At 43.6% G+C, this 24,589-nt stretch overlaps 2 protein-coding genes across 4 annotated transcripts in view; one reads left to right on the top strand and one right to left on the bottom strand.

Annotated features, from left to right (window-relative positions):
• Positions 1–779: 779 nt before the first annotated feature.
• The window catches only part of NPR3 (natriuretic peptide receptor 3), a 66,373-nt gene continuing 42,563 nt past the window's right edge, over positions 780–24,589 (top strand). For all 3 annotated transcript variants that reach the window (XR_004269317.1, XM_032279012.1, XM_032279010.1), the window contains exons 1-3: positions 780–2,103; positions 12,016–12,138; positions 18,453–18,619. Coding sequence is in view for 2 of the 3 variants with exons in the window: in XM_032279012.1 (XP_032134903.1) it covers positions 1,335–2,103; positions 12,016–12,138; positions 18,453–18,619 (1,059 nt within the window). In the remaining variant the exon portion in view is untranslated. The remainder of the gene's footprint in view (positions 2,104–12,015; positions 12,139–18,452; positions 18,620–24,589) is intronic.
• On the bottom strand, positions 2,102–3,913 carry LOC116552304. The gene has a single exon (XM_032279013.1). The coding sequence runs from the start codon at positions 3,266–3,268 to the stop codon at positions 2,633–2,635; it is 636 nt and encodes a 211-aa protein (XP_032134904.1). The 5' UTR covers positions 3,269–3,913; the 3' UTR covers positions 2,102–2,632.

Raw genomic sequence — 24,589 nt, 5'->3', positions numbered from 1 at the left:
GCTTTCTGAGCTTTGTGACACCTCCAGAAGTTGAACCTTTCGCTCGCTTTTGGGAGCAACAAGTTTCGCTTTCCTGCGCTCAGTGCGCCTGCAGAGGGTCTGTGAACTGGGACACCGTGGGCCCGGCACCGCTGCAATTCCAGCGCGAACCTGCGTGGCACAGCAGGAGGGGCTGGCGCAGGGCTGAGGAAGGCGGGGTGTGGGTGACGCCCGGGCCAGCCGGGCAAACCAGGTCCGCGAAGGAGCCATCTGCACTGCGACCTTGATACTGGTTCCCTGACCTTGCGCGGAGGGACCAAGAAGATCAGGTGCTAGCCCCGCGTCGGTGCGTCAGGAGGGAATGTGGCCGGAATGAGAAAGGTGAGAGCAAGCGGCACCTGAGGATTCTTGCACCGAAACCACAATTTCTAGAACCACTCCTCTCCCCGAGTCCTGTTGTTTTGTTGTGCATGGAGTGTGTGTGTATGTGTGTGTGCGCGCGCGAGCATTTCTCTACTTTCAAGCACATTTCCTTCTTCAAAGCCTGGAGCTGGAGAGCGTGGCAAGGGAGAGGCGGGGATCTCAGGCGCGCAGCGTGATGGGGGCTGTCGCCGATGCAGACGTGGGCGATTTTAGCTTTAAGGAAAAGGCAGAGGGCTGGCAGCGAGTGGGGGTTAGGGACAGGCGAGCGATGGGTAGGGAAGGGGTGCGGGGAGGAGCCCTGATGTAAGAATGTTAATGAGAGACTCCCCCAGCCCAGTCCCCACCTTTCCCCACCCCCACCCACCCCACCCGCTGGAAATACAAGCCCGGCCTCGGCGCGCCGTGTGTGGTGACACGCTCAGCCGCTGCCACGCTATTTAAACGCGGGCTATGGATCCAGGAACCCGCGCGAATCAATGAGATCAAACGCGAGGGAGATGCACCGTCAATTACAAACACTTGGACAAGTCTAACTTTTTTTTTTCTTTTACAAAAACGCTTTCAAAAGCAACCTTAGCAACGCCCAAATAAGAAGCCACCTCTAAACAAAATAGTATATGTATAAAGGGAGGGCGAATATATATATGTATATATATTACAGACGCACAGGTTTACACCAGGTGAACTTTTTCTTTTTCGTCTTCTTCTTCTTCTTTTTTTTTTTTTTTTTTTTTAAAGAAAAACTAGTGACATTGGAGAGAAGGACTCTTCCTTTCTATCTTCTGGCGCGCCAGTGAAGGGGGTATTCTATTTTCTCAAAGAGCCCAAGGGGGCGCAGGGACCTTGGAGAGAAGAGTGGGGAGGAAAGAGAAAGAGTGGGTGGGGGGCACAGGGCGAGTCGGCGGCGAGCGCAAGCGCTTTCTTGCGGCACGATGCCGTCTCTGCTGGTGCTCACTTTCTCCCCTTGCGTCCTCCTCGGCTGGGCGTTGCTGGCCGGCGGCACTGCTGGCGGTGGCTTTGGCGGCGGCGGCGGGGGCGCGGGCGTAGGCGGCGGACGCCAGGAGAGAGAGGCGCTGCCGCCGGAGAAGATCGAGGTGCTGGTGTTACTGCCCCAGGATAACTCGTACTTGTTCTCGCTGACCCGGGTGCGGCCGGCCATCGAGTATGCTCTGCGCAACGTGGAGGGCAACGGGACCGGGAGGCGGCTTTTGCCGCCCGGCACTCGCTTCCAGGTGGCCTACGAGGACTCCGACTGTGGCAACCGTGCGCTCTTCAGCTTGGTGGACCGCGTGGCAGCGGCGCGGGGCGCCAAGCCGGACCTTATCCTGGGTCCGGTGTGCGAGTATGCTGCAGCGCCAGTGGCCCGGCTTGCGTCGCACTGGGACCTGCCCATGCTGTCGGCCGGGGCGCTGGCCGCCGGCTTCCAGCGCAAGGATTCTGAGTACTCGCACCTCACGCGCGTGGCGCCCGCCTACGCCAAGATGGGCGAGATGATGCTCGCCCTGTTCCGCCACCACCACTGGAGCAGCGCGGTGCTGGTCTACAGCGACGACAAGCTGGAGCGGAACTGCTACTTCACCCTCGAAGGGGTCCACAAGGTCTTCGAGGAGGAGGATTTGCACACTTCCATCTACAGTTTCGACGAGACCAAAGACTTGGACCTGGAAGACATCGTGCGCAGTATCCAGGCCAGTGAGAGAGGTGAGCAGGAGTGCGTCCCGGGCCCCAGGCCCTAACCCAACAGCTCTCCTTGCCTCTCCCTACACACCCGTCCACTCTGCAGACCTCACTCCTCTCTGCGGCGCTAAGGGCGGGTGCGCGCGGGCAGTCGTTCAGGTGTGCGCTGTGTGGCTGCGACGACCTTTGACGACTGCCCATCGCGGTCGCGGGGTGTTTGTAGAGAGCCCCAGGGAGGTGAAGAGTTTGGAGGGGAGGGCATCTGAGTCCGCAGCTCCTGTCCTACAGGTGCTGTGAAACCACTCGGGTTTTCTTTCCGATTTCCACTTTGCCAGCGCCCGGCTGGCGATTAGGGGGCGCACTCCCAGTGCCTGGGTCCAACCAGGGTCTGAAGCATCGGAGGCGGAAAGAGCTTGTTTCCCACTCCTTTGCCCGCAGGCGTCCGCCCTTAGGACGGAAACGTCCACTGACGCCCGGCAGCCAGGCGTCGCCACTTGGCTCGCGCGCTGTCGGGGTTTCACTGACTGCTGTTTCCACAGACCCCTGGTTTCTTTTAAAGGCTTGTTGAATCACTCTTCTCATTCCTTTCATTCCCCTTCCAGCCCCTTATAAACGATCTTCTGTGGCCTCCACCAAAAATGCCCCTGTGTGTCTGGACTCCAGCGACACGCACTTCCCCCGGCGCGTTCTGCATCGCAGCCTCTAATGCGCCCAGAGCTAAGCTTTGCGGGAGCGCCTTTTGAAGAAACGGGCGCTGAATCTTCTTTCCACCTGTCTCCCAAGTTTTCTCCATGAGTCTTTGGGTATTGGAATAAAACTCAAACTGGACAAAGAACTCGAGGCTGAGGATGTGGCTATGGCTGCAGGGAGCGGGTGGATGTGGGTGTGTAGCGGACCCTGTGGCACATTTTACTGTAGGGTAGAATCCGAGGGAAGGCGAGTTGAGATCCCAGCATAGCGCAGCTCCCTCCTCCCTTGAGTCAGGGATTGGGGGCACGGCGTTGAGGGAATCCGGTCTCTGCTCCCCTCGGCGCGCACGCGCCTGAAATTTGAGCAGTGCAATCCCGGCAAAGCTCCCCGAGACCCCAGGGCCGCGCGGATGAGACCGAAGGGGAGCGGAGCTGAGCCAGGAGGGGGGCGAGTCCACAACTTGGCTTGGCCGGGCACCTGGGCGCCGGTCATAGGGCATAGCGCAATCTGAGGCCGAGGGCCCCACGAATAGATGAGAGTGGGCAGAGAAGCCATTGATAATGGCGCTGCAGCCATTGCCTTGCCATCTTGGCCACTCGGACTCACTCTTTAGAGCAAAGAGGCGAGAGGTGTTTGACAGTGAGAAAGCATGGCCAAGTTTTGAGCTCTCGAACTCCAGGCTGCCTGTGCCGAATCCCTGCCAGACAAGCAGGCGGGTCGCAGGCTTCGCTGATTATGAAAAAGGGCACCTGTATCCAACGGCTGCGGACTTGCCACGGCTCGGCAAGGATCCCACATCTACGCTCCCAACTCCCAGTTGCCGGGTTACCGCAGCCTCAATGGGGGAGTCTGCGCCCCGAGCTGCAATGGCTCCCGGAACCTGCTTCTTCAGTTCTCAGCTTTCGAGGGCAAGGAGCTAGAAATCAGAGACTTACCTTGGCGGGCTGGGGCTGGGGGTGTGTCCCCCTACGGGCGAGATCCGTGGTTTGCTGACAGGTCCGTGATGCCACTGCCCGGTAGGTCCCAATGTCAGCGGCTGCTTCATCGCACGTGGCCTAGGATACTGAACCAAGCGCAGTGTGACCCCAGAGGAGGGCAGATCGCTGCCTGGGGCTCCTCAGCCTCACAGTGGCGGCTGAAGCCTGGGAGTAGGCGGGCAGCAGTGTTCTGCCGGGCCTGGGGACTGGTGCGCCCTGGGCTTCAGATGATTAGGCTGCAGTCGGCTGTTGGGAATTACTTTTTAATTCCGAAAGGCTCATAGAGGTTCCGAGGTCTCTTTGCTCCCCTCACCGCCAAGTTTGCATTGAGTGGTGAAAGTTGGCTTAACTGACCTGTGTATTTTACAAGTGATAAGATTAGGATCTTACAATTCTTACTCTAATAAATATTTCCAACAGTGACCTGGCAGATATTTAGAAATATGAAACAAAACAGTTTCTCCTCTAATCTTCCCCGCCCTTCCACCCCTAAATTCCTTACACTCAGGAGAGAAAGTTGCTTGATAACAAAGCTCTCTTAGGGGTCCTTTTACAAACACAATGAATCACAGTTACTTTACCATAAGCAATTAATGCATTAAATAGGGCTTCAGTATATGGTTGCAGTGGAGTTTGTGGCTCAGTCACTGGAAACCTAGACTGCTAGGAAACCCCTGTACCTCAAGCCCCTCAGGTAAAATGGGGGTAGTCAGAGCACCCACATCTTTGGGAAGCTGGGACGCTTAGGGTAGCTAACACAGGAATGCGTGGGAGCAGTGCCAGATGAATACGAAGTGCTCAATAAATGTGCAGTTTCATTGTAGTTATTATTTTATATATGATCAACTTTACCCCAGGGGTGAGGCCAGGCTATGGGAAAGAACGTTGGGCTGAGATGCAGATGCCTCTGGATTTGGCTGGTCTTCTTATCTGAATTTTTATGTGGAGTGAGAATCAGGCCTCTTCAAACTGATATTCTCACCCAAGTGTGAAATGCAACTGACAGTATTTTTGCTTTTGAAAATTCCCTATTAAGCATTATGAATTAAAGTAGAGGGAGTTCCTCCCTCTTTTGGTGAGAATGTTGGTATTACTTTTTTTGGACTTAAGTTTCTCTTTAAAACCAAATCACAAATGTTTGAATTTCTTAACAAGTAAAAAACTGACCATGCCAGTATCTCAAATAATAATGCCACTAAGATTTCACTTGGCATACTGTAGAAAGAAAGACTAAGGTACATCCATTATTTCTTTGTTTTAGAGATTTACCATCTAAGTCAATAATTTAAAGTCATTTTTTCCTGTCATGTCTTTCGCTAATACCACTACAATAAACAGAACTGAACGTGTATTATTTTTAAAAACAATAATCTTTATTTAAAATGAATTCACTTATACAGCCAGCTACTGCCCTTATATTCCACACACTTAATAATAAATTTAGTTTTAAAGAGACAGGCTTAGAAATAATTTTTTCAAGCAATAAAAGTCAGTAGTTGTTTTGTGGATGCACTTTATATGATGCAGAACCAAAAGTATCCTGGTTTATACCAAGAACTGTAGTTTTATAGTTTTAGTTATTAGTATGTCATTAATCTGGGCCTGCATAATGACGGCGGAGATAACAGTATTTAATCAATACAAGAGTCATTTATTTTTAGAATTAGTCTGGGGTAAATGATTGAGTGGTCAATCAGCAGTATTTTTAGGGAAAGAACCCATGATAAGTGTAAACTAACACAGGAGGGGGGAAAAGAAGAGCTTTGTAGGCTGCAGTGTGGAAATTCTAAAGGCCTTTGGAGTAGATGGAGCTTTATGAACAACAGATATAAAGATGCAATCTCCATTTTGCAATGATATCCACTGCTATGTAGGTAGAAACAGCCATAGAGAAACCTTTTCTGAAAAAAATTAGATTTTCTTTTTACCAAAGTTTAGTTCTACAGCTATAGAAAGTGAGAAAACTACGCAAGACTTATGAGGAGAAAAAGATTCCTGTCTCCTACTCGCTGTGTTTCACTTTTTAGAAGCAACCATTTTCAATTCTTGTTAGCTGTTTCTGTAGGTATTGGCCTTTATCTTTTAATAACATGCTACTTTTTTTTTTTTTTTTTTTTTTTTTCAGTGTTAGGTCTTATCTCTTGGAATACCAGTGGAAGAAAATTTTCTTCTCGGTCATTCTACTGCTTGTTGACCACACATGCAAGCTTTCTTTCGAGTCATATTTCCAATATGGGTGTTTCCAAATTTTTCTCAGGAGGCTGAGGCAGGAGGATTGCTTGAGTCCAAGAGTTTGAGGCTATGGATTGCAATATTTGAATAGCCACTGCATTCCAGCCTGGGCAACATAGCTAGACCCCATCTCTTGAACAGTTTTTTTTTTTTTAGTATGCCCAATATTCAATATAAATATTATCATTAATTTCTAAATGATATTTAAGGTTAAGTCATCTAGGCTTACTATGGATTTATAATTAAATAATCTTCTAATTCTTTATTTCAAGTCTCCTGAGTTGTTTCAGTTAGTTATTTTCCAGGTATTTTGCACAATTGCCACTCTGGGTTCTTCAGTATCCTCCTGGGGCTTCCATCACCTCTCTGTTGAACTAGTTCCCTGTGTGTTCCTCTTTTTTGATTATGGTTTCGTTTTGGTGGAGCACATCCTCCAAGAGCTTTCTGAGAAAGGTTGAGTAAGACCTAAATTTTGAGAACTTTTGCGACTGGAACATTTTCATCATACCTTTATACATAATTATAGTATTCTAAGTTGGAAATAATTTTCCTCAAAATGTGACAGCATTGCTTTACTGTCTTCTAAATTCTAACATTGCTATTAGGAATCAGCTTGGATTCTGAACGTTTTGTTGTTTTGCTTTCCTGGAAATATTTAAAATCTTCTCCTCTTTCTTGTGTACTCAGTAGGCCTCTTTTATGCAGAAACTCATATCTTGTAATTCTGGGAATGCTTCTTAAATTATTTCTGTGATAATTGTATCCTTTTTATTTATTCTTTTCTCTTTCTAGGTTTTTTTTTCTTATTTGGATGCTAGACCTCTTGGATTGATCCTCTACTTTTCTTACCTTCTATTTACTGCTTTTTTTTTTTTTTTTTTTTAAATTCATCTTGTTTGGGTATTTCCTAGGGCACTTCCAAAATTACTGCTGAGTTTTTCATTTTGTTATCACACTTTCAGTGTGCAGGATATGGCATACTCTGCTTTGCTTCCATGCAGTAATAGCCCTCTTTTCCTTCTAAGTTTAGAATTAACTGGAAGATGGATACAGGAGCCAAATGGAGAATATGAAAATATCTGTATTATTGATAAAACCAGCTAGAGAACATGGATTTAGATCCATTTCCAAAAGGGCCTGCTTGCTATTACTTCCTTCCAGAATTAGGCAGGGATATCTATTAAGTCACAGATAGTGCCATTTAGCTGCAGCTAACTCCTGGCCATGTGACACAAGAAGCCCATGATGTGGGCTCTCTGCAAAGAGCCACAACCCAAGAAGAAGGAAGGAAAGATTGAGCCAGTATACTGAGTTTTAGGCTCAACAATCAGACATTTCACTTTTTTTTCCTCTTGTTGTGGGTGAGGGGAGGGTAAATGAAAGCATATTGAGAGATGAGAACTGTTAGCCCATTAGAAATTTCTTCCAATGGAAACGTGAAATTTGGGAAATAAATATCCCCCCAATTCAGGCATACTACGTGGAATGTTTTTGATACTCTGAATTGACTACTATAGCCACCTCTTTGCATTTTTCTCTGCTGTTCTTAGGGTGATTGCAAGAACATGATGCAATAGTGAGAAGCCATTTACAGAAGTCGTTGTGGGAACCAGATGATAGGGGGTGGCATGGAACATTGAAAGTTCTTTGGCAAGGAGGAGAAAATAGAGTCGGTTGAAAAAAGTCTATACATAAAGTTAGAGTTACACCATCATCCCCTCTTTTAGAATTTCAACAATTTGACCTAAAATTAATATTTATATATTTAACTATATTGTGATACAACAAAAACTTCCTCAATTAACCTCCATTTATGCAGGTCGCAGGATTAACTGATGTTCTTTGTTCTCTGTATATCTTATCACCTCTTGGTAGGTGTTGGCAGCTAGTATCGTTCTTCTGAATATGCTACACACTTCTCATTGTTATTTATTCATCAAATGTACGAATATATAAACTTCATATATTTTCTAAGTTGTCCCCAAGTCTGTTGATGCTGGTTGTGCTCATTATGATAAATCCATAATTTAATTAGTTATTATATAAATTAATAAAACATGAGCAGGAAGAGAAAGCTACTTTAATAAAAAATTATTCTAAACCTTTTGATTGTATAAAGGCAAGTTACTAAAAATACTTGCTGTTCAATTAGGCATGGATGAGACAACGCTAAGAGATTGGGGAGCATCATAGAAATCTAGGATCATGCACTCTGACGGCTGGGCCAGTATTATTAGGTGCTTGCTGCAGTTTGAACTGAAACTGGATGATGATGTGCATTATGGGCTTGGTTTATTCAAGAAAGACAATGCTGTGCCCATGAACTTGGAAATTAGGGCTTCCTTTTGAGTCTTAAATCACATGACCAACACTAAATGGATAAGGTCTAAAATAATCAAAATATACTTAGATAGATACAGTACCACTCTACTTGCTTAGTCTAAGTGGGTACTAACATTTAGAAAAAGAAAGTAGGCTGGGTGTGGTGTCTCATGCCTGTAATCCCAGCACTTTGGGAGGACAAGGTGGGCAGATCACTTGAGGCCAGGAGTTTGAGACCAGCCTGGTCAACATGGAGAAACTCTATCTGTACAAAAAATACAAAAATTAGCTGATGTGGTAACACACATCTGTAGTCCCAGCTACGTGGGAGGCACTGAGGTGGGAGGATTGCTTGAGCCCAGGGGATGGAAGTTGCAGTGAGCCAAGATTAAGCCTCTGCATCCCAGCCTGGGTGACAGAGTGAGAGTCTGTCTCCAAACAAACAACAACAAAAAACAAAGAATGTGTCCTTCAGAAGGACTTGGTGGTGGTGGGGTATGCCTTCATTTGTTTTCTGTTGCTATGACAAAATACCACAGACTGGGTAATTTATAAAGAAAATAAGTTTATGGCCAGGTGCAGTGGCTCACGCCTGTAACCCCAGCACTTTGGGAGGCGGGGGTGTGTGGATTCCCTGAAGTCAGGTGTATGAGACCATCCTGGCCAACATGGTGAAACCCCATTTCTACTAAAAATACTAAAATTAGCTGGGCATGGTGGTGGGCACTTGTAATCCAGGCTACTTGGGAGGCTAAGGCAGGAGAATCCCTTGAATTCAGGAGGCAGAGCTTTCAGTGATCTGAGATTTTGCTATTGTACTCCAGCCTGGGTGATAAGAGTGAAACTCCATCTCAAAAAAAAAAAAAAAAAAAAAAAAAAAAAAAGAAGTTTATTAGCTTATGATTCTAGAGGCTAGGAAGTCTAAGAGCATGGTGCTGGCATCTTGTGAAGGCCTTCTTGCTGTGTCATAACACTATGGAGGGCATCACATGGTGAGAGAGCAAGCGTGTTCCAGCTTAGGTCTCTCTTCCTTTTCTAAACTGCCAGTCCCAACTTGGGGATCCACCTGATAACCTTATCTAATTCTAAGTATTTATCAAAGGCCCCATCTCCAAATACTATCAACATTTGATTTTGAGCATTAGGTTTCCAACACATGAAATCGGGGGAGCACAACGGAACCATAGCAGGAAGAGAGAGAAGGAGATGAACCAGGAATGTAAAAATAGAAAAAAAGTGCCACAGAGGCCAGTGTTTAGGAATACTTCAGGCAAAGTTTAGAAAAGCTTGTCCTCTGGTCTTTGGACCCTGCCTGGTTGGTCCTGGACCAGATATATCTCTTAGATGGATGCCTAGGATCATCAAATTTTGGTGCCTTTGACACCCTGAATCCTCCACTGGCCTCCCTGATTCTGATTTCATACTTACCTACATCCTACTGTTTATAATTTGTCTCTCCAGTTAGTTGGAATGTTGAAACAAGTATATTCTTAACCATTCTGGCCCTCATTCAATTTAAGTAGCATGCATTTCAGATTACCTAAACATATCTGAGTTGCGTTATCGGAAACTTGCCCCTAAGAAATGACTCTACTCTCTATATGTTGATAGAATCAGGCTCTGCATCTTGGGTTTGAGAGCCAGACCCTGGACTATGGTCACTTGATCAGAAAATGATGAGGGCTTCTTGGTGGCCAGTCAGCCAGAGCTTCCTGGAACCTGCTGGAGACATCCACTCTTGGAATCCACATTCTTTAAACTTGTCCAGCCTCAGTCTCTTGTTGCATTTTTTATGGGACATTTTGGCATTTTGTTCATTTAGGAGGCTAGAATCAAATCAGAGGTAAAACAAGGGTCTAAGTCATAACAAATAATTAGGAGTTTCTTTGAAAAGTTCCTTACTGAGGCATCTTGGAATTTGATTATTTATCCCAAATATATAACTGTACTTTCAGGCAGAAACAACACCTACTCCCATAGTTATAGGTCTTTAAGAAGTTTGTATTGTTTTAGAAACTTTTTCTCTAGAGCTTTTATGCTGTACACCAAGCCCTTTTGGGCTATGAAATGTCAGAGTCGTGATCTAACACTGAATTAACGTACGCAGTAAACTAAATATCAACAAGAGCCCAACCTCCATGCAGGTTGCCAAGGCCGCTTTGGCATAGCCTGAAGTTTGTTTTGCGTCTTTCAGCACCCATGCTTTTACAAAGAACATACACATCTTGGAGGGCTGGCATGCATCATGATAATGCGGTTTATAGCACCCAGGTCTCTCCAGGTCTCTCCTCTGCACAGTATGTGTGCAGCAAAACACAGTGGTCCTGGTCATGGAGACCTGGGTATATCAACAGGGATCAAATTGACTGGGCAATGGTCAAGCCCTACTTCACTCCAGCCTGTGTAGCCCTTATGTGGTAGGCAACAATATCCAACTGGAGAGGTTTCGAGTTGTGTGAAGCCTCTTGAATCCAACAGTGTGGATATAAACTGAGAGAACATGAGAGACACCTGGAATCTTATAAACCGTTTCTTATATATGTAGAGACAACCTGAAAATACTGTTTTAAAATTCAAACAGCAGAAAGCTTGTACCACTCCCTGAACCCTCTGATTTGCCAAGTGAATGTTCTCTCTAAAACTATTGAGTTTGCTTTTTCAGAACAATGCGTTTACCATGCTATTAAGTATAAAAAACAGTTGACAATTTGCACTGTCTTATATTGGGCAAATCAGGTGATATATTTGATGCATTTTTTTAAACAAAGAACTTTATTTTTAAATAATCTTGCATTTTTGGAAAAGATGTAAGAAAGTATAAAGAACTGGTCTGTACAAGATTCACTTAAGAATTTCATCAATTGTAATATTTTGCCACATTAGATTTATGATTTCAAGTATCTTCCTTGCCCTCTCCCCTACTCTCCCCTCCCCTCCCATCCATTCTCCTTCTCTTTTCTATCTATCTACCTATCCTCTATCTATCAATGTATGTGTACATATACATACACACACAGATTATACTTTTTATGAACTATTTGAAAGTACAGAATCATGCTTATTTATTCCAAACATTCAAGTGTGTGTTTCCTAAGAACAAGGACGTTCACTTACATAACCATAGTATAATTATGAAAAGTAATAACTTTAACAGAAATAGAATTCTATTATCTAGTGTACGGAACTTATTCGAATTTCACCAGTCATCTTCATAATGCCCTTTATAGCAAAACATTATTTATTTATTTTAAGGTTCAGAATCCAATCCAGCATCACACATTGTAGTCAGTTGCCTATTCCTTTAAGTCTCTTTCAGTCTAGAACATTTCTTTAGCCTGACTTTGTTGTTCATGAAATTGAGCATTTTAAAGAGCATAGGCCGATTTTCTACAGACTGTCCTCCAAGTTGGATTTATGGCTGTCTCCTGATTAGATGTAGGCTGCCCATCTGGATGTTTTTGGTCCTCGGAGTGTTATTCCAGGTGTCTCATGAGTCTGTGTTCCCATGGTTGGTAATGTTGGCTTCCATCTCTTGGTTATGGAGGTGTCGGCTAGGTTCCTCCATGGTCCATTTGTAGTTAACAAGTGATTGTGAGGAGAGACTTCAGGACCATGCAAGTATCCTGCTCCTTGTCAGGTGTCCCTTACTGGTGTCAGTGATCTCAAAGTGCTCTGCAAAGGAGTGCCTGATGTGTGTTGTTTGTTCCTCCCCTAGTGGTGATCATGTGTGCGGGAAGTGATACCATCCGGAACATCATGCTGGAGGCTCACAGGCATGGCATGACCAGTGGAGACTACGCCTTCTTCAACATTGAGCTCTTCAACAGCTCTTCCTATGGTAACTCTACTTCCATTTTCCCCTCCTCTGCTAAGGTTCCAAGAGAGGTTGTCAGGTGCCCATGAAGGGTGGGTTGGATAAAGAATATGTGGTACATAAACACCAGGGAATACTATGCAGCTATAGAAAAGAATGGAATCATGTCCTTTGCAGCAACAGCAATGGAGCTGGAGGCCATGATCCAAACAAATTAATGCAGGAACAGAAAACCAAACGCTGCATGTTCTCACTTATAATTGTGAGCTAAATACTGAGCTTGGACATAAACATGGGAACAACAGACACTGGGGACTCCTGGGGGACATGGAGGTGGGTTAAAAAAAACCCTGTTGGGTACTATGTTCACTGCCTGGGTGACGGGATCCATACTCCAAATCATCACACAATATTTCCATGTAAAAAATCTGCACATGTACCCCTTGTATCTAGAATAAATGCTGAAACAAAAAACAGGGGGGTTGTGAGAAAGAGTCAAAAATTTGAATTATGTCCATAAATGTGATTTCCATAAATGCAAGTTTGGAAATTTGTGACTCTGAACACTCCTACAGCTTCTCAAATTTCTTGAATTAGCTTCATCTCCAACAATTCAATTAGAGCAAAAAAATGCCATGTACCTGTGATGTCAAGACACCTGTCTGGGTATGAGCGTAGCCCACCCCTGTAGTCACTTTAAATGGTTATAAATCCACGTCCCAACGAACCCTTGTCCAGTGCTTTTCCAACTGCACATTACTATCACCATGATACCATCATGATCAGAATAAGTTCGTGAGATTTGGGCAGAACTTTTAATAGAATGGAATAGACTGGAACATAACACTATTGAACAGGTAAAGGTGTATCATACTTAGCATGTGTATTGTTTTAGAAAACTTTTACTTTAGTAATATTATTGTGGATTTGTGTGTATAGGGGCATGCTACACCTATGTTTGCAATGGGCCACAGTGTAAAATAAAATAACTGCTACTGCAAATTGAGGTAAAAATCATTTGAAAGCCACTGATCCCCCTCCTCTCTTTCTTCCAGATTACTGCACCTTAAACCACTCCTATATAGAAGTTGTGAACCACCAATGTACAGGGTTGAAAGCATTTAATTCCCTCTAATGAATCTGGGGAAGTTTGTGGGTTCTTATGATGGAGGGTGTTTAAGGAGGCCATCAAGATAACAGGTACAAGACATTTCTCCCCCAAACGTAGTTTGTCTCTCTCTGAAGCAGACAGCGTAAGGCTACAGAACATTTTCTCAAACACTAAACGCTGGCTGTTCAGAGCTGAGCACTTGTAGGGGAAGTGTTAGTGTGTATATCACAAATGGCACGTTTATACTGAGCTTCATTTCCTAGTTCTTGCTGATGAGATATAGTTGGACAGGATCTAAATCTTAAAACATACACCCGGGTTTCCTGCTCTGACATCCTGGCTTACTGGAGCAGTACATCACTGTGCATAGACAGATAATAAAACACACTTTTCATGGAGATAAAGAAAAGCCAATGAAACAAAAGTAGCCACTGCTTCCTGTAGCAGATCAAATTGGAGATTTGAGGCTTGCAAGATAAACACTTATTTTGTCCTCCTTGCTTCCATGATGGTCTTTTCCCCTCTCGGAGTCGTTTGGAAAAGGTGGGCGTAAGTCAAGGAAGGCAATTATTTTCTCTCCTTAATGACCACCAGAGCTGAAGATCCACAGTACTGTGGGGCTAGGCCAGGTGAAGGCTAAGCCTTCATTTCTTGGGCAGATTCTGTGATGGTTCAGCTACTCATTCAGATAATATATGTTGAAAGCTTACCATGTGCTAGGTCCTTGGTAAGTGCTCGGAGCTTCAGGATTGCACAGCTACCCCAGCGTGGGTACCCATTATTGGCTGCAGCTCTTTAGCCACAGGATTGCTGAGTGCAGGGCTCGGTGCTGAGCAGACTACCTTCCTCTTTCATAAATATTCCTCACCCAATGCAAGCTTGGGTGTTTAATACAGCATTAGTATCCACCACTGCTCTGCAAGTGCTTTCCTCAAGGTCACCAGTGAGCTGCTCATTACCAAATCCATTAGCCTTTCCTGAGACCATGCCTCCATGCCTCCACAGCAGCGCCACCCAGTGGAACTTCCTGCAGTGACGGCTACGTTCCCGTCTGTGCTGTCCAATATGGTGGCTACCAGCCACACGTGGCTATTGAGCACTTTAAATACCGCACGTGTGACTGAAGAGTTGAAATTTTAATTTTAATTAAATTTAAATAGTCACACGTGTGGCTAGGGGCTACTCTGTGAGACAGCACGTCTGTAGATCATTCGATCTGGTTGCCATCCATCCCTTTCTGGTAACCCTATGCTCTTAGCTTTGGTGACACAGCATTCTTCTGGTTCCCTGTTATCTCCTCTCTGTCTCTTCTTAGTCCTTTTGCCCACTAAAAATAGCATCCCCCAAAGTATCTGTGCCCTGCCCTTCTCCCTCTGCTTTCTGCACTCTCTTTCATGTCTGGTGAGGCAGCCCCCCGCTTCTAACTTGGAGCCGTGTGGAAATGACACCCAGTATGGTCTCTAGTCCTCACTCCTCTTTTTGGCTTTTGACTAGTATTTCCACCTCTAGCCTGGTGGTCACTTGGGCATTCTTGGATTTGCCATACCCCTAACTGAAATAATCATTTCCATGTCCTCCTAACTCCCTCCTCCTCCATCTGGTTCTGCTGCTTCCTTAATGATAACCTGTTTTCTTTTTCTCCTTGGCGTCATGTGTGACATGCCTCCTTCTCTGTTGTCCCTCACTCTCTAACTGTTGTACAGTCTTGAGATTTCTCATGCACAGCCCTCTACCTTTGTTCTCAAAGGCTCTATCTCTTTTTTGATAATAAAAGTAGTCAGTGGTTATTATTGAAAATTTTCTATATTCAGAAAAAAAAAGGAAAAGAAAACTTGCTCATAATTGTAGCCATCCTGAGAGCCATTTTTGGTGTGAATTCCCACATATAACCTTCTCTACCTCTTGCCTGGGTTACTGTGGCTATGAACGCTTGGTATCTCCCCAACTCTAATCCACAGCTATTTCCCAAGGCTGATTCTCATCATGTCACTCTTCTGCTCTGCTCATAAATCTCCAGAGGCACCCAGTTGTCTACTGCATTAAGTTCGTCCCCACTGATGGGGCGTCATGCCAAGCCGACCTCTGCTTTCCTCATGCTCAACCGCCTGGATAAGGGAGATGTTACTGACACAGCACTGTTAGAAATGCCCACAAAAAGCAGGAAGGCACAGTATCAGTTATGGCTGGGAATAGATATCTATTTAGCTTGGCTTACATTTATTAAGCACTACTATTTCCATTCTTTTTTCTAGGAAGCAAAACTCTGGGCTGGGCGCAATGGCTCATGCCTGTAATCCCAACATTTTGGGAGGCTGAGGCAGGTGGATCACTTGAGATCAGGAGTTCAAAACCAGCCTGGCCAAAATGGTGAAATCCCATCTCTACTAAAAATACAAAAATTAGCTGGGTGTGGTGGCGCATGTCTGTAATCCCAACTTGGTAGGTTGAGGCAGAATTGCGTGAACCCTGGAGGCGAAGCTTGCAGTAAGCAGAGATTGTGCCACTGCACTCCAGTCTGGGTGACAGAGTGAGACTCTATCTCAAAAAACAAAAACAAAAACAAAACAGCAACAAAAATAGGAAAACAAAACTCCAAAGCCATTACCTTTTAGATTGTGGTAGACAGATTTATTGTACTGGATTTTACTTCTTTCAAATTAAAAAAAATGTTTTTGCCTATTTCAGTCCCTGAGATGGTTGCAGTTTCTACTCCTATCTGTATTTTCTAATTACATAGCATACAACTCTATAGAGTTAAGCATTTCCCTTCTTAGGCCCCTGGAGAGAATTTTTTTCCAGATCTGAGAAACTCATACCCACTTTGCTTGAGACATAACCTCTACTGAGTCTTGATACTTACAGTCAATTAAAAATGAATCAATAACTATTTATCGCATGCCTGCAAGTAATGGGCTCTTCCATTGAACAAAGATGTCCTGAGCATTCTTAGAATTTGGGGTCTTCCTGGCAGTGGACTTGGCCCCTTAACAAAGCCCATGCTATCTTAGTGAGTGAGCATCCAGCTGGTTTTACCTGCTTGATGGCTCACTGGCCGGAGCACGGGTATGGCTTGGCTCACACTGAGGCCTCCACAGTGTCTGGGAGGTTTCATGGGAGAGGAGGAAGACTTTGTCAAGTTTTGCTCAGTGGCCTGAAATTTAATCTTGTGCTCATTGAGCACAGATTTAGTTCCTAATGAATTCTGTCCTCAGCTGTGTCTTGCTTATCTTTTAACAGCTCCCTGACACATGTAAGCAATTAATAAATGGTTGCTATTATTAGGATTATGATTATCCAGATGGCTCTGCAAACATTTTCTTTGTCTCTACCTTTTTTCGGGCTCTAGACGAAGCACCCAGCTGCTTCCTGGCTGTCAGGCACATTTGCACCTTTGCCTGTGCTGTGCTGTAGGCTCAGCCAAGCATGCCCTTCCGCCCTCCTCTCCACCTATTAAAACCCTGTTCACACAGTTAGGACCGGGCTAATGCTTCTTCCTCACATGCAGCCTTCCCCCAGGTTAGATTGTCCTCCTCTACACTCTATGTTGTTTCTTTGTACCACCCCGCCATAGTAAGCTGTGGTCCTCCCTGTGATAACCTCAGTTGTTTACATGTCACACCGTCAGCCTCTCCCTTGAGTGTGGTGGAGACTGTATTTACAATGCCCACCCTGCCAATCTCAGGACCTTGCATAGTTCATACATGCTTGTCTGATTCAGGCTGTCATAGAAATTCCAAAGCTACCAGGTCTTTGTTGAACTTCTTCAGGAGTAGAGTGAGTGCCACAGAGTCCCAGCCACGAACCCCAGAGATATTCTCAGCCGTTGGGTTCGAGGCCTCTGCCAAGGATGCGGGGGCTCTGGGCAAGCAGATGACTTTGGCATTGGACACCAGCAAGTGGAGTTCCTTATATTTTCAGAGAGCTCCAGGAATCATAATAACAATTCATAGAAAAAAATAGCTCATTGTCAAAAGTCAGAGGCCCGCCTTGTCTTTTGGGTCCTGTAAGCCACATGTTTTCTTGAAAATAAAATAATGAAGAGAAAAATAGTTATGCTTATTCATGTAATCTGACTTTGCTGTTGTAAAAGAGAGACCTGTGAAACACCGGGCTACCCAGCTTCCCTACGCATCAGTTTCCTTATCTGTAAAATAGAGAGGATCATAGTACCCGTATCACAGGGCCTTGTGAGGAGTAAATGTTTTTATACATATAAAGTGCTCAACAAATAGAGCTTTTATTATTATTATATATGTGCTTAATAAATGTTAGCATTTTTTATTTCATTACCACGAATGCACTAATGGAACTTTTCTAAGAAATAATTTCTATGATGTTGCCAGCACTAGAGAGATACAAATCTTTGAGTTGACCTAAGCAACCACTCACCCTGAAAAGATTCAAGAAATATCAGTAATCTCAAACTTCTTTCTTTTAACAGCACTAACTTTCTAATAGTTGTGCATATCTATTGTCATGCGTTGCTGTGACCTGCTGCCCCACACCCACAAAACATCAGGTTTATTATACCACACTAGCCACTTGATTCACCTTCACAAGTTGCTTGTACGTGTTAAAAAAGAAGTGTAGGCCGGGCGTGGTGGCTCACGCCTGTAATCCCAGCACTTTGGGAGGCCAAGGCGGGCAGGTCATGAGGTCAGGAGATCAAGACCATCCTGGCCCACATGGTGAAACCCTGTCTCTACTAAAAATACAAAAATTAGCCGGGTGTAAGGGCACATGCCTGTCGTCCGTCCCAGCTACTTGGGAGGCTGAGGCAGGAGGATAGCTTAAACCCAGGAGGTGGAGGTTGTGGTGAGATGAGATGGCGCCTCTGCACTCCAGCCTGGTGATAGCGCGAGACTCCAACTTAAAAAAAAAAAAGTGTGAATGGCAAGGAATAAAAACTGAATTATTTCTCCTACAGTGCTGTAATTTTGGGGGTGGGGCAGGGCTGAAAATTGCAGTTACAGGGTTATTACAGGGCAATGACCTCAACAGTCCTCTTCTTTCTTGCTCACATTTCAAAGGAACACATGTGCAGAGGGCCTCCTTCTCCTTCAGTGGTCTTGACATTGTCGCATCATACCTAAGTGCAAAACTATGACAATACCTCTCGTACTGGCTGCCAAACTAACAAGCAGGGGACACGTCACAGTTGTAAAGGGAGAACGGCCTCTTTATGGTGGCTGGCTTGGAATTATAAATATTTTTATTTCTTCCGTAGGAGATGGCTCGTGGAAGAGAGGAGACAAACACGACTTTGAAGCTAAGCAAGCATACTCATCCCTCCAGACGGTCACTCTACTGAGGACAGTGAAGCCTGAGTTTGAGAAGTTTTCCATGGAGGTGAAAAGTTCTGTTGAGAAACAAGGGCTCAATGAAGAGGATTATGTAAGTGCCTGATTATGAGCCTGGACCTTCAGCATCCTGAAAACAGTCTTCTAATTAAATCAGAGATGACAGAGTGTCCCATTCTGAGCCATTCAAAAATTCCTAGGTTCAGGTCTGATGTCACTGTTGCCTTCTGGTTTTTTTTTTTTTTTTGTCTTTCTTTCTGGGTGGTTTTCTTCCTTCCTTCCCCAATATACCCACGATCATTCTATCCTTCACTCACACCTTTTCAGCTGCTGCAGGAAGGACATTTGCTTTTTTGTGGGCACTTGTGGTGGCTAAGTAGAATGTCTGTAGACTTCCATCACATAAGTGACTAAGAGGGTTTTGGGGGAGAAGAAGGATGAAGGCGTGCCAAAGGTTTGCGTGCCTAATTTTTCCAAAGCTTGGTGGCAGCAGATATTTGGGGTTTTAGGAGGCTCTTTCTTTTGGCAGCCTGGCTTAGCTTTCTGGCTAGTCTGCCTGTGGATGGTGTTGTTGTCTCTTTCTGCTGGAAGTTGCTTCCTACTCACATACTACAGGGCCTCAAATCCCGTAAGTGCTGTTGTTACTAGTGCATTCCAAGAGTGGACAAGAGTCAGAACCTTAGATCAGACTGAGGATTAAGCAGAGGGATTCATCTATGAGGTGGCGCCGCGGGCAGCTGACCGTATCTCACTTGGCATCATTGTTTTGGCTGCCTCTGACAGGTTTTGCCACATGGCCAACATGCCACTCCTGCAAATCCTTTCTCAGAGCAGGATGAGCGGCTGGTCTTCAAAACGAATCACTCTACAGCATCCAAAACTGAAAAGGAGCACCTTCTGCCTCCTCTTCTTTTTTTGGGGGCAACATTTCACCCTGTCTCCCAGGCCGAAGTGCAGTGGTGTGATCATGGCTCATTGCAGTTTCAAACTCCTGGGCTCATGCGATCCTCCCAGTTCAGCCTCCTGAGTAGCTGGAACCACAGGTGCATACCACCATGCCCAGCTAATTAGGACCACCCTCTTAATGATAGGCATGTGGCTTGGATAGTCCCTGCCCAAACTGGATAATAATCAACTTCATAAGAGATGGCCACTTCCAAACAGGATTTCTCCTAGTTTCTCTACTTGAAGTACCACGGAGTACTGGCATTGGCCTCAGAGCTGCCTTCAGAGCCTAGATCTAGCAATTCTGAGTTGTGTGATCTTGAAAAAATTGCTCAGTTTCCCTGATCCAAATTACTTTTTCTTGTTGGGAGAATTTCAGATCATTTACCTGAAGCATTTAGCACTATCCCTGTCAGAAAGTTAGAACCTAATACATGGTACCTCTTTTGTACCATTGTTGCAAGGTTATATCTGTCTTTATAGGAATTTGTTATCAAATGACATACAAAGGGTCTTATAAACATATTTATTAATATTTTAAGTGTTACATATACTATACTCACATCATTTAAAATACCTTTTGACTTTTTAAATCAGTGCTATCTGGTAGTTATACCATATGAGCCAAAAAAGTGAGCCACATATATAATTTAAAATGTTCTGGTAGACACATTTGAAAAAGTGAAAAAAACAGGTGAAATCTTAATAATATATTCTAATTAACATAATATAAACATAATAGCATTTCAACATGTAATCAATTAAAAATTATTAATGAGATTTTAATATATTTCTTATACTAAGTCTTGGAAATCCAGTGTGATTTTGAACTTACAGTGTGTGAAGCCCTTGTTCAAGTGTTCCACAGCCACACATGACTAGGGGCTACCACATTGGACAGCATGTTCTGAATGAGGAAAGAAGTGGGGTTTTTGCCTACATTTAAGGAAACATATGTTATTGCTGTCGTCATCCAAATCCTTTGTCTCAGGAATATCAAAGAACACAAAAGGTACTGAGCTTTCTTCAGTAGTGCTACCAAAGGTAGCCTGAGCCATTATTGAAAACATCAAACTCTCTTACATATGCCTTTGTATATTAATTTTCTTCATTAGGTTCATATTAACTTCATGGCTCAAAAACTCAACAATGGTGCTATGTTGCCTGGTTTCCTCTCATTGGGCAAAAGTTGGCATCCCAGCCAGGAGTGGTGGCTGACGTATGTAATCCCAGCACTCTGGGAGCCTGAGGCGGAAAATTGCTTGAGCTCAGGAGATGAAGACCAGCTTGGGCAACATGGTGAAACCTCATCTCTACAAAAAATACAAAAATTAGCCAGGCATGGTGGCATGCACTTCTTGTCCCAGCTACTTGGGAGGCTGAGGTAGGAGGATCACCTGAAGGTCGAGGCTGCAGTGAGCTGTGATTGTACCACTGCATTCCAGCTTGGGTGGCAGAGTAAGACCATGTCTCAAAGAAAAAGTTGACATCCCACTACTGGGTAATTCTTCTTGGTTATCTGTTACTCTCTGTTCATAATGTTAAATCTTATTTTAATGGTAGTCTAAGCAAAATCTCACTGGAAAGGTATACCTACTACAAAGATTTATAGCACATTTCAAAACAAATTAAGAGCACTTTAGAGATTATTTGTAGCCCTAGATTACCACATTGCTTCTCTCTGATCGTGGGCCTGTTAAAACTGACTTTATAAATAAATAAAAATTAGAATTTTAAGTAGAAGTTAGAGTTAACTATGACTTATTCCAATTCTGAATGTATGTCCATCTTTTGTATGTATGTATGTAAGTTTTAGTGGGGCCATATTTTTTTTGATGTTGTTTGAGATGAGGTCTCCCCATGTTGCTCAGGTTGCTCCCAGGTTCGAGTGATCCTCCTGCCTTAGACTTTGGAGTAGGTGGGATTATAGGTGCACATCACCATGCCTGGCTGAGCTGGGCACTCGTGAGTACCAGTTGCAGACGTTTATCAGGTTAGGTTAGACAGGTGGTCCTGGTAAGTATCACGGGAAGGAACTCTGGGAGCCAAAGAGCCAGCACCGTGTGGCTGGGTTCCCAGAGACTAGTCCTTGATCTAGTGTGGTGGGAGAGTCTGCAGGGGTCTGCAGTCTTCTCTCTAGGCTCGGTCTTTTCACTTCTCTTAGTTGTGCTAATGAGTTGTCTTATCTGCTTACTTAAAACTCCAGTTCATGATGTCCATCATGAGCTCTTTGTTCTCTGCTATCCATCTTGAATCTGGCGACTTTGGTGGACTCCTATTTTTTCTAAAATTTACCATGCGTTTTCTAAAGAATCACATGACCTAGGAATAGTGACAATTTTGTCTCTTTTTAATTCTTCTACTTTTAAGTATGCTTAATTGAAAGTGTACTTAAGAATCCGGGCCCAGTGCTACTTGCCTATATTCCCAGGTACTTGGGAAGCTGAGGTGGGAGGGTCCCTTGAGTACAGGAGTTCGAGACCAGACTGGGTAACATATCAATACTTCATCTCTAAAAAAATAAGTAAATAAAGTAACTTTTAAAAAGTACAATTAGATATGTGTATACTTAATTAATTTAAGTATTAAGTATGCTGAATTAAAATTAAATATAATTAATTAAATTAAAACTTTAAATGGCCCCGGGTGGGATCCCAATACTGTATTAATTATAAGCAGTGATAGTGGGAATCTTAACTTTAATGTAAAGAGCATATAACAGAGTTCATATCTGCTCACATCACCACTTAAGCATGATGCTTGCTGTGGGGTTTGGGGGACAGTCCTTATTAGATTGTGGAAATTCTCTTTCTCTCTTGTTAGTGAAGGTTTTTTTGTCGGCACAATGATTCCTTCTAATATGATAACTGGAACAAAAATAGCACATCAAGCACAAGGTTGGTATAATGTAGGGTAAGGAAAATCTTTGGACATGGATTTTTTACTTTAGGCATCATATATCGTATGATACCCCTGACTCTATTTCTTATAGGCTAGTATTGCATTCATCATATTACCATGTTGTCAGTATCCTTGGAAAGGTTATGATCTTCTGAAAATAAAAACTTTGAAACTTTAAAATATCTGCAGACTATAATAAAGCATTTGGAGAATAGAGTAGCAATAATGTTTTTAGTAAAATTAACATTCCATATTTTTAACTTACTAAATTTTGATGGATTAATGCAATTTTGTTTCTGTAAAATTGATCTCTTCCCTCTCCATCTCTTGCTCTCTCTCTTTTTAATTGACTTTCTAATAGAGATAACTGCACATTTACATGCAGTTTTAAGATGTGATACAGAGAGATTCCTTGTATACATTCCCCAGTTTCCCACAATGGGGACATTTTGGAAAATTATAAGATCACAACCAGGATGTTGACATGGATACAATGCAATATTATGCTCAGATTTCCCCAGTTTTACTCTTTGTGTGTGTGTGTATTAAGTTCTGTGCAATTTTATTATCTGTGTCAATTTGAGTGAATTTTATCGAATGCCTATTCTTACACATATTGTGATACTCAGTTTTTCTTTATTCTCTTATAAAGTTGTGATGTGAGTTGCATTAGTAGATGTTTCTGATTGTAACCATTTCTGCATTCCTAGAATAACTTTGGATTCTCTCTACCTCAAGACTGAGTTGTTCTATTTCCCGGTTCATATTTTGGAGAACATACTTATGGTTGAACTTACACATGCCTGCCTTGGCAGAGATTTTCAGGCTGGTTTGTCTCAAGTGCTATTAGCAGCCTGTAAATTAGCTTCTCTGGGTCCAGTGTCCATTCCTGTTTCCCTCACCTTGGGTGGTACCTGTGTGTGGTATGATAGAAAATAGGGTTGTTTAGGGCTGGTCTATCACTGGGGCTGTAAATGTTGCATATACTATAATTGTCTAGTTATTAATAGGTGTATTTTTTTTCTTATGATCTAAATGCTGAGAGTATGTGTATCTCATGACAGTGTCCCCACCATTCCTATGGGTAATATAATATTAAAAAATGCATTTGCCCTTTTACTAGTGAACCTAGGGGAAATCTATTCCATTCTGATGCATTATGTTTTAATGAGGCCCAATGGCCACCACTGGAGGCAGTATAGCTCAGTGGTTACAAACGCAGGCTTGGGATTTCATAAACCTGGCTGCCTCTTACAATTCTTATCTTGGGCACCTTTCTGAGACTTAGTGTGTTAGTTTATTGGCTATCAAATGGGGATAACAATTTTTAACTGACAAAGTTGTTGAAGTAACTCAAGAATTGTATAAAGATAATATTCACCACAATGCCACACATTCATTGGATGGTATGCCTTCATTGGTGCTTACTCACGATGAATACCTACCATGTTAAATACTTGGTAAGCATTCATCGGATGGTAGCTGTCATTTCTCTTACTCTTGTTTCTTGTATCCCAGGATGATGTGTATGATACTCTAGTGTGCCTACTGCACCCAGAACTCTTACCCATTCTTCAGACTGTAACTCAAACATGACTTCCTCAAACACGACTTTCCTGACACTCCAGACAATCTCATGGCACTCTGTTCTTTTCCATCACAGCACACCTCTCAGGTTGTAATTATACACTGATACGTGGGATTTTCTGATTAACCCTTTTCTCCTCTAGTAAACTCTACGACAGCAGGAACTACTTTCGTTTCTGCCCACTCTTGCATTCCTTTACTGTGTACATGACGCATAGGAAGTGGTCAAAGTACCTATTACTATTATTATGCTTATTGTTTTGTTATTATTGAATAGAAAGGACATCAAATCAAACCAACTTCCCGTACAGTGGCGGAGACTGAGGCTGAGAAAGGTGGGGTGGACTTTCCAAATGTAGCCAGTATACTGCAGTCAGTACAGTGATGTTGGCTGGTGGTGGAGTCCTATGCTTAGACTTTATTGGGCACACAAAGCCAAGTAAGTATTCAGTTTCACTTATACTATGGGAGATAGTGTGGGGATAGTAACGGGGTTTCACGGTGGGGGTTCTGAGGACCATCTGGAGATCATCTGAAATCTGAAGAAGTAAAGCCCAGCTGCAGAGGCTCTCAAGTGTCAGTGGGGCTCTAGATATGGCTCAGACAAGTTTTTGCCAAGTGCCTGCCTGGC

Source organism: Sapajus apella, unplaced genomic scaffold (genome assembly GCF_009761245.1).
Source record: "Sapajus apella isolate SASKATOON/1434 unplaced genomic scaffold, GSC_monkey_1.0 scaffold11, whole genome shotgun sequence".
In the NCBI taxonomy this organism is placed as follows: Eukaryota; Metazoa; Chordata; class Mammalia; order Primates; family Cebidae; genus Sapajus; species Sapajus apella.
Note: the sequence above shows the minus strand (reverse complement) of the source record. Positions and strands in the feature narration are given on the sequence as shown.